We start from the raw sequence: 10086 nt of genomic DNA, 5'->3' as shown, positions 1-10086 counted from the left end.
TAAGGAATTCCCTGATATAGAATTTTGCTTCACTATATTAGGCACTTCATTAGAAAAGTTATCTATTATGGCTTATGAAAAACAATTCACTTTCCTTGGGATATGTACCTGTCAGAGTCAGTGGGAAAAAGAGACATGTCCCAGAGCACACTTTGAGCCATTGTTTTGGGTTAAGCTGCATTAGAAATTTAGATCATATTACTTAATATTATCAGTCCTGAAGGAAATATTTTACCAAGACCTGATCTTTCCAGCAAGTCAAGCAGTTGGTGTATTTTAAAGCTTATATATCTGCATTTTTCCCAAAAATTATTGGTAACTAGAGCTTTCCCTCTTACAATAAGTTAACTACTTACATCCATGCTGTTCAATGTGCCATTGGGTGACATATCCCACGTATGATTGTCTTCAGAGTACACCGTAGATTGAGGGATTATTTACATATCTTAACATGTAGAAAATAAACTTGTAACTTACCAAATAATAAATATAGATTGACAGAGTACAATATTGAAATAAAATAAATTAGAATGATTCTCCAGGTGTTGAATTCCCTCCCTTAAGGCTTGAGCCAGAGACCACAAAAAAAACCAATGGCTTGAAAAGGTTTTGGATAGGGCTCCTTATTAGACACTGGCTGTTTGAAATGAGATGTTTAGCTAAGCTGACAGGTATTTGAAATCTATATGATCAAACAGCAAAACTTACCTCTAAAAGGAGTCTTTTTGGGTAAAATGATTTAGACCAAACGTTAATACTGCGTTTATTAGGAAGAATATAGTTCTTGCAGATTGTCTCGACATTAATTCAGCAGCAAGGAAATAAGCATACAGTTAAGAACACAACGTATTTGTGAGGCAAATACGTGTTAGTGCACATGATTTTCCAAAAACTTCACTCCTCAGCTACATTTGTGCATATTTCAGAATGCTTCTAACTAGATGGTTAATAAAAGTTTTCTCATAACTATAGCTAAGTTTGCCATTAAAAAAATTGACTGAAAAACAGTTAGGAGTAACTTACTCAAGAACGATGCCAAACTTCAGGTCCAAGTATATCAGAACACTGAGAAATTTGGAATCTAAGTAAAAATCTTAAAACTTAGGTCTATCAAACTTAAAAGAAAGAAAAAAGAAAAAAGATTAGAAGCAGTGAATCTGCTCTCAGAATTGCACGCTCACCAGGTTTGTAAACTCTACATGAAGTCAACGATGCACTGTTCGCTATAAGAGGTATAATGTAGATGCTCTATGCAAAGCAGTGCAGATGCTTTGTCTGTTATTTACTTCACGTTTCCTTTTTTTCTTCCTTGAGGATTAAGCATTTAGAGTAATTCAGTAGCTAAAAAGTCTGTCTTCTAGTAAAAGGGTGTGGGTTTACATGGAAGGGGGGGTGACAGGTGTCCACGTGGATGCTAGCCTGGCATGTGCAGCGGCATCGTACTGGCTGTCGGGCAGGTCCGTGGGTGCCCCGCCGTCGTACAGGGGGGAGGCGGAGGAGGCGGCCGTGGCCGGGTGCGGAAGGGCAGTGTAGTGCGCTGGAGAGCCACGTAAGAACTGGGAGCTCAGGCCATTGGACATCCCGCTCGACTGAGACACTGGTGTGATGGTGCTGTTGCTCACAGACCATAAGTTAGGATACTGACTGAAAGAGGGAAAGTGATAAATAAAACAAGTTATTAGTGACTCTAGTGCCTGCTGACAGTTGCTCGGGTCATAATACAGCTGCCAGGCTGGGTCCACTTGCTGAAGACAGTGAATTTCTTTAGGAAGTTCCCAGACACTGCAAGGTAGAAAGGACTCCCAGGCAGGATTCATGTTCATGGCACCCCACCAATAAATCTAACCTCCCTGTTTTCCAACAGCAGGTTCCAGCACTAGGTATACTAGCAAATTTTAAGCCAAGCTGAGGAATGAACAGGCTGGCTGAGGAATGCAGAGGTTTGAGAGCTGATTCCTGAGCCATACCGTACCCTTGCCTCAGGGGAAAGGGACCTGGTAGAGGTGGCTGGACACAGCAGCTGTTGGACCCAGGCAGGTTGGAATCTATTGCCACAAGTCTGTCAGAGCCCTAACCCCCCTTGAGTGCCTCTGTAGTCAGAGAGGGATGGATGCCTCCAGACAGCAGTTCAGCCCTCCTCGTTCATCATCTCATGTTAGAAGGGGAAGAGCCAGATTGATGGCTGCACATTGCACGGATACTACAGAAAGGGCTGCTTGAAAGGAAAAAAAAAACCCTTGTCAGGACAGTACAGCCTCCACACTCTCTCCCCTCTGAGTATGTATACACACACACATATGTATAAACACACATATGAATTGAAAGAAACAAGGTGATTCAAGAGAAACACTATGAGAAAAAATTCATTCCTGCTGTATACCACTACAGAACACTTTCAACCTATTGATCCCAAGCAGTTTAACTGGAAAGATAAATGTATTGTTACTTTACAGACAGGGGTTTTAGACAAAAGGGGTGGCAGAAGTGCCTTTCTTGAAGTCCCACAGTTCCAGTTCTACTGATTTTATCTACTGGACAACTCAGTGTAGCAACTTAAAGTCAGTGGACTTTGCAACTTTCCAAATATGTATCCTGGGGGTCAGACATAGAAAGAAGTGCTAGGAGGACCCATTTACTTGATTAACATATGTTCAGGACTAAAACTTATGATCAGCAATACAGTTATCTTATACCGGGTAGTAGTACATACTCTGATTAACAGCTAAGTGTCCATGTGCATGGTTCAGATAAAAATGCTTTCCACAGAGTGGTAGGTCTGCATTTCTGAGAAAGATGCCCAAACCTCAACCCTCTGTCGTTAATAGCAAAGATTTTACCACCTTATCTACGTCTCTAAATTTTCAGGTTTAGCTCCAAGGGACTGACTGTAAGTTAAATCTCTGCTAAAGGATCCAAAAGTTTAAGATAAAGTAAAAAGAGGAGAAAAGATACATTTATATGATCACAAAATGGCAAAGGCTTTCACCACAAGCATAATCCCATGCTATGCTGGCTTGTATGGCAATGCTTAAGCAGAGAATTTCTGCCCCAACCACTTGCTCCTTCTCCACACTTCGTTTGTAGCAGAATGAGGGTTTGTGGAGATGGCTGGGAAAGCAGTGACTGGCTAAAGAAGAAACAGATCAAAAATAAACTTTTTAAACACTGTTTTGCTTAAAAGAGATTAAGCTTAAAAGAACATCCCTAAATTCAATGGGTAGGTGTCTAAGCGATTTGCAATCCTTAATCTACCAATATTGCTGTCACAAGTATCTACAATTCCAAAACCAAAATATTAAAAAAATTAATTTTTATCTGTTTCTTCAATCTGTTTTCCTTGTGAACAGTCCTTCTTAGTGCCCTCCCCCCCAAGAGCTAATGATTCACACATGGCCACAAGGATTTCTAATTTGCTGGTGACTCTTCACCTCCTTTTTCAGCTTTCTTCTCCTATACAGAGTTGAGGGCTGCTGAGGGATGGTCTCCTACCTGGAGCTGGTAGCTGTGCCGGTGCTGTGACTCATGGGCAGCATCGCCGTGTGTGTGGGAACTCCTAGGGAAGACCAGTTGTCATGGGACTGCAGCATGGAAAGGCAGGCAGAGGAGTTATCGGCATAGGCTGCTGAGAAAACAAGCAAGCACTTAAACACACTAGAATCAGGCCAAATAATGATCTTGTATTCAAACGCAATGTATAGCTTTAAACCACACTCCCCCATTACTGCCTTGCAAAAAAAACCAAACAAAATTACACACACGCAGGAAAATGAAGTCAGCTACCAGTTGTGTCAAACTTACACTTTCACTGGCATTGCCCCTGCTGATGTGTTGTTTTGCTCAAATTGCAACTACAAAGTCCTGTTTCTGTGAAGGCTCTATGGCCAAAAAGCTGTCTTCAAACCACCTGCTAACTCAGCACATGCTTCCTTATTTGGTCAGTGGGAAGAGATGGGCTCCTTACTTACACTATACCAATCCCTCTTCCAGGGCACCTTCTTTATCTCCATCATCTACACTGGCAGTAACAGTCTGGCAGCCCTGGATAACAAGCGTATCACTGGATCACACACCCCAGTTTTGAGCTGAGCATGCCACCATGAGCTCTGAAGTCTGCCTTAGGCACCACCAGGAGTGATTGGACTGTGGCTTAAACTAGTCGGCTTGTGACCAAAACTGGCTGCCCAACACAGCAGAGGCACTAGGAAGCTACAAAGGGAATCCTATACAGCCATCTGTAGCAAGAAAGAAGTTGCTGTGGCAGCTGGTGGAGGGAAGGAGAAGAGGTTCCTTGCTAAGGACCAGGGAACAAGAATGAACGCAGGAGGTGTTTTGTTCTTTTATTCTGTTTCAAGTCACAAAACTTGCATAAAATTTCTAAGATGCAAGAAAAGTCCACAGAAATCTTGTTTTCCACTTTAAAATGAACTACAAAGTTACATACAAGATTGGTCAGGCTGCATCTAGCAGCCCGCATATTAGTTTACAAATCAAAATTATTATTTTTTTTTTTTAAATGGGAACCTTCAATATACGTACAGGCTGAAGGGAAAAAATTAACAGGCTTTTGCCAGAAGAAGGGGGGGGGGTGTGATTTTTTTTTTTTAATTAAAGATCACTGTTAAATATGCCCTTCTCTCCTCTCCCTTAAGTACTCGTGGCTTAAGGCACCAAGCCTTAAGTTACTTGGCTATTTCTGAGCACAACTTTGAAATAGCTCTGAAGTTTATTCAGCTCCACATTGTTTCTGTGTATCCAGTTGTGACACATTAATTGAGAACAACCTTAATGTATTCATGTTAACTACAGCACCAGGCAAGTGAGACTGACAGAATCAGGCCCTCAAATATTATGTGTTAACAAGTGAAAGTGATAGAACCAGACATATACTTCTTCATTTCATTGTCTTAACTATAACTAATGATTAAAACCTTCGATTTCAAACTTAAAAAAGGTCAAAGTAAATTTAAGCTCGCTGGTTACAAGAATTCAAGAGCACAAGACAAAGCCAGCACAATATAATCTAATCAATTAGGAGGAGGCAGTTCTACACACCCTCAGTTTTTCCATCGTACAGAGACTGGGGACACGTACTCATCGTCCCTATTTCTTTGCCATGCTGGCCCCAAGCCCTGTGTGCCAGACAGCGACCTCAGTCTCTGTGGCATTGCTCGAGAAGCCCACCACAAAGCTCGCATACCTCGGCTCATTTCCCATCTTTTTACAGAGCTGCAATGTCAGACTTACTTGGTGAGTTGTTCCTATGGGTGTAGGGGTTGGGGTAGGGGGCAGGACGGTGGTTCCTCAGCGATGAGTACCTTTCACAGCTGTGAGCAGGGGAGAGCGACAGGGGGGCTCCGAACTGAGGGTGAGGATTGGCAGGTGGGCACAGGGTCCCAGTCCCGGGAATGAGCCAACTACCTACTGTGAGGAAGCAAGAGGTTTGTCAGATGGGTACGTAATGCAGCCAGGCAGGGAAAGAATCACAGCAACGAGATAAATAATTGATCAGTGAGGAAATGCACACTCGGGAAAGGAAACGGAGTTTCAACATGGCTGAAAAACCTGGATCTTTACAACTTTCTTAAATGATCTTATGAAGGAAAATTAGACAACAGCTTAGAAAGAGCCCCAGGTCAAGCTAACATGTTTAAAATTACCATTTAATTACAATCACAGTAAGGAAACACTGAAATGGTTAAACCCTCCCTTACATAGGTAGTGTGTGCTCAGGGTAATTTTTAGTGTAATCTTCAGTTTTAAATTGCTCTTTGAGGGTCTCAATCTATAGCTAAGGTCTGAGATTTCTCAGACTGCTCAGACAAACTCTTAAAAATTAAGTATTTTCACCGAAACAAAATAATTTGTGCTGCAACTCAACTTCTTCCTCTTTATAGGCTGCAGACATATTTTGGCAATAATCTGTTAAAACAGAAATAATTAACACACTAATGCTTTTTATTAATCTGAAAAAACTTTTTAAGCAGATGCCCCTAATTTTCTTAAAGTACTTAAAACATTAGTAACATTTCAATAATTTTTTTGCTGTATTTTGAAGTAAACTTTTGTCTCCATATCCATATGAATATTGCTGCTGTCCTTGTATACAAAGGCGACTGTCTTTTTGGACATGAAGGTAACTGCAAGATTCTATTAAAAGATTTTGAACGTAATACAGAAGTCTTAACCACACACACAGAGATCATAATATTTATACAATCATAAACCTGCATGAACCACAATCATAAGGATTGGTAATATTACTCTCCCTGTGAACTAACAAGCCAGCCAGCAAACACTGCTCTCAAAGTTTTGCTTAACTTAACAGGTGAGATGGAAGGAATCAAAGTTATGTTCACGATGCACAATGAAAGGAAACGTACACTGCGAATACCCAGACTGCTGGTTGTCTCCCACTTCCTCCATCATGTCTTTGTGATCACTTCTATAAAAGAATCCGTGTTGTGTTAGTTAAGAACATGTTTTTACAAGTCTATGTAAAAAAATCCACGCTTTAGAATTAAGAGGTCTCACCTTTCTTTTGCATCAAGAAATGCCTTTGCAAATGGATTGTATTTAATTTTTAAAGCTGTGATCTAAAAACAACAACAAATATTTTTATTTGCAAGTATCACCATTCATTATCATACAGATATTAGGATTTGAATTAGGATTACCCATTGAAGTTAGTGAAATCATAGATTTTTGAAGAAAGAAGATTAGGCCCATAATACCAACCTACGGACACCAATTAACAGCCCCTAAAGTCTGAAGTATTAGCAGAGGGCTAGGAAATAGTCCCTCTGCCAAATTCTAAGAGACCTAATTGCCGAGGTTTATTGATCAGCTAAGGAAACAGCTAGGAAAGGTAGTACACTAGAGAGTTCTAAAAAGCTTCACATTTCAAGCCAGAGCAGAGTGGGCATCAAAAAATCTCAGTAAGGTAGGTTATTCACAGACTCATGAAGCATAGGCGTGCATTTTGGCTAACAGAGAGAGGCCAGTTTTGAAAATGACACATCCAGTTATTTCACTGTGTAGCTGAAAACGACAACTATATTTCTTACCGTACCTGTTTGCCACACAGAATCTTTTAAGAATTACTCTCCTGCAATGAACTTACAGTACATATTCAGAATTTGGTGCTATTCTACATTCATGGGGCTTTTACATATATATAAAAAAGCACAGAAAGAACTGAAAAACGTGAAACGAGATCCATTGTTTTGCTCTGTAACCTGCACTTTGCCACTTGAAACCTCCTGGTACTTGCATCCTTCCTTCCCTGCTGTGCATACCTCCTCGTTCTGGTAGGCCGTCACGGCTATAAACTGGGTCTCTGGGAAGGAATGGCTAGTGATCATCCGCTGCGGGCCACCCACTCGCACTATGTGAATCCTTGGCTCGTACTTGTGCAGAGAGTTCAACATGATCTGCGGGCAAACGGATAGAGCAGGTAAGCAGTGACAGAGTGGCGGCAGGCGCTGGCAGGCACAGAAAGCACTCGGGCTTTTAAGTAGCTGATGAACCACCTTTCCAACAGAGGAGAAAGAGGCAACAGGTACGAACAAACCCTAAAACCGAAGCTGTAAGAAAAAAGGAGCACTGCAGTCAGCACCCCGACTTTTTGCCTAGCTATCCTCGTCCCTGTCACTTGACAGGGCAGCTTGCACAGCCACAGACGTGTTGGCAACAGATAGCCAGACGGATGCATCTACTACACCTTCGGCATTATCAAGATACTCAGACCAGAAAGAGTTTTAACAAAGAAATTCAACACACGGAGGCCCCCATCCTCGGCGGAAAGGCCGGCTCTGCTGAAAGAATGCAGTCGGGGTGGGGGGAGCGGAAAGGGGGTGTAAATGCGCGACCCACCCCAGCACGTTTGGTAACAGCAGGACAAGAACGAGCACTAGGCAGGGAGCGAGCGGCGGCTCGGCAGGACCCCGCCGTCCCCCGGGGACGGGCGGGTCGGGTCGGTTCAGCCCCGCTGCGGGCGGCGCGGTCCCGGTGCCGGTGCCTGTCCCCGCGCTTACCTGCCCGCCGCCGTTGAGCTTGTTGGTGAGCTTGACTTTGCTGAAGGAGACGGGCGCCTTCATCCAGTGCGCGCCGAAGTTGGGGGAGTCGGGGTGGATGTAGACGCAGCTGGGAGCCTGCGGCTCCGGCTTCCCGCCCGGTACCCACTCCCCGTTCACGTACTTCCAGCGGTGCCCGTCGGCCGCCACGAAGTCCAGCAGGAAGGAGTACATGGCGTTGGGGTCCAGCCCCGACACGCTCACCTTCAGCACTGGGAACATCCTCCTGCGGGGCGACACGGCGGCGCGAGGCACGGCGGGGGGCAGCCCCCCCCCCCCCGTCCCCTGTCGCCGGTTCGGCCGCCCCCCGCTGCCGCCGGGACCCCCACAGGAGGCGTGTGTAGGCCGGGGGCGGCGGGAGGGCGCGGGCCCCGCGGCTGCCCTACCTGCCGTTTTTGGTGACGATCATCTCGTTGGTGAGCTCCTTGAAGCGCAGCCACAGGTCGTTGTCCTCCAGCGCGACCCGCAGCTCCCGCTCCGTGGGGTCTCCCTTCTCGCTGCCCGCCTGCAGCTCGCTCTCCACGGCGCTCAGCAGGTGATCCACGCGGAACTGCGGGGGCTTGCCCGCGCCCTCCGCGCCGGGGGAGCTCATCGTGGGCCCCGGCGGGGCCCTGGCACAGCCCCGGGCGGCGGCGGGGGGGCCGGGGCTGACTCCGCTTGACCTCCGCGGCCCCAGCGAGCGGGAGCGGGGAAGGGGCCGCTGTTATACCCCGTCATAAACACCCCCCCGGTGACATCACAATGCCGGCGGGGGGGCCCCGCTGATTGGCGGAGGGCCGCTTTGATCTGCCCGGCCGCCCTTCCCGATTGGCTGCCCGCGGCCATATCACAACGGTGCCCGGGGAAGCCTGTGATGTTAATTGCAGCCCGCGGGATTAAACGCGGCTATTTTATGTAAATCTGCCCCCAAATGTTTGCACCTCTATCAAAGCCGCCGGGGCCGGGGCTCCGGCGGCCGCGGAGGAAATGGCCCATCTCGGCGAGAGCCTCATAACTCGCGTGGGGCTCCCTCCCGCCTCCCCGCCGCAGACATTCGCGGGGCCACGGCCGCCCGCCGCGGCCAGCCCCCGGGCCTGCCTTTAGGCAGCCGGTAACCGGGCGGGAGACACCCCCGCCGCCGATTGAGGTGTAAGGAGAGAAACGGCAGGTCCGTCTCCGCCGGCGGCCCGCCGCGCCCGCCCCGCCGCTCCCCACGCTCCCTTGTCGCGGGTCGTGGCGCTTCTGCTGAAGTGAAGGTTGCAGTCGGCAGCGAGAAGCCTCGCTGGAAAATGTAACCGAAAAGCTGAAACCGCCCTGCCGAGCCGCTGCCCGGGAGCCCGGCACAGTAAAGGCACAGCCCCGCCACCCTCTCCCCGGTTCGTGGCGAGCACCAGAGCCCACCCGTCAGAAGAGGCGCCGAGGCCGCCTCCCCCCGCCAGCACAGGCAGCCGAGATGCTCGACCACGATGGCTGCGAGCCGTCCCACCCAAATGAAATCATTTTGTAAAAGATCTAAAACCAGATCCGCGGTTACGAGCCATCCCACCTAAATAAAAACTCGGGTCTAAAAACCACCTGGATAGCGAAAGGCTTCGCTCCCTATAACAAGGAGGAACCCCCGCGAGTTTCTGCGGGCAAGAGTGGAGCTTGAGCCCCGCGGGGGAAACTTTGCAACGGGCTGGATTTCTTTTAAAATTGTTTGGCGCAAAAGCAAGAGATGGGGCGAGGGAGAGGAGGGCTGTTCTGAAACACTCCCGCCCGCCGGTGTTTTAAGAGTTTGCATTCTCCGGGGCTGCGGCGGTCTGTGGTGTGAGGGAAACAGTTTATTACCTTGCCGTGAGAATCCCTGGATAGAGGGCGAAGGGGAGAGAGGTGACAATGAGCAGGAAATAGTTCAATGGGGTCTCTTTAAACAATAACAAGTTCTTTAAACGGGAGCAAAGGGGAGGGAAAAAGAAGCGGCGCGGTGTAAAATAAAGGCTTCTTTTAAAATAAGCATCTCCTCTCTTTCCAGACGCCGCGCACCATCGCGGCC

General features: G+C 47.0%; 1 protein-coding gene across 4 annotated transcripts; it reads right to left on the bottom strand.

The window, feature by feature from the left end:
• Positions 1-446: 446 nt before the first annotated feature.
• Positions 447-8664, bottom strand: TBXT (T-box transcription factor T). 4 transcript variants are annotated; one of them, XM_074820691.1, is made up of 8 exons: positions 8459-8664; positions 8034-8298; positions 7296-7430; positions 6532-6593; positions 6381-6442; positions 5245-5421; positions 3490-3622; positions 447-1644 (listed from the first exon to the last, which is right to left on the bottom strand). In XM_074820691.1, exons 1-8 carry the CDS (start codon positions 8662-8664, stop codon positions 1377-1379), a joined length of 1308 nt encoding a protein of 435 aa, XP_074676792.1. In that variant the 3' UTR covers positions 447-1376. The 4 variants fall into 4 exon arrangements, with proteins under 4 accessions (XP_074676792.1, XP_074676793.1, XP_074676794.1 ...); XM_074820692.1 differs by having other exon boundaries at positions 3490-3619; XM_074820693.1 differs by having other exon boundaries at positions 3490-3619; positions 5245-5418.
• Positions 8665-10086: the final 1422 nt, after the last annotated feature.

This window comes from Strix aluco, chromosome 3, assembly GCF_031877795.1.
Source record: "Strix aluco isolate bStrAlu1 chromosome 3, bStrAlu1.hap1, whole genome shotgun sequence".
Lineage (NCBI taxonomy): Eukaryota > Metazoa > Chordata > Aves > Strigiformes > Strigidae > Strix > Strix aluco.
The sequence above is the reverse complement of the archived record's forward strand: the minus strand, read 5'-3'. Positions and strand labels throughout refer to the sequence as shown.

Bases quoted from the DNA above. Each gene is read 5' to 3' on its own strand.
- TBXT (XM_074820691.1), bottom strand. From the start codon at position 8,664: ATGAGCTCCCCCGGCGCGGAGGGCGCGGGCAAGCCCCCGCAGTTCCGC. The intron at 8,299-8,458 runs GTAGGGCAGCCG...GTCGCCCCGCAG, and splicing joins ATCGTCACCAAAAACGGCAG to GAGGATGTTCCCAGTGCTGA. The intron at 1,645-3,489 runs GTAGGAGACCAT...TCCCTCTTTCAG, and splicing joins GGCACAGCTACCAGCTCCAG to TCAGTATCCTAACTTATGGT.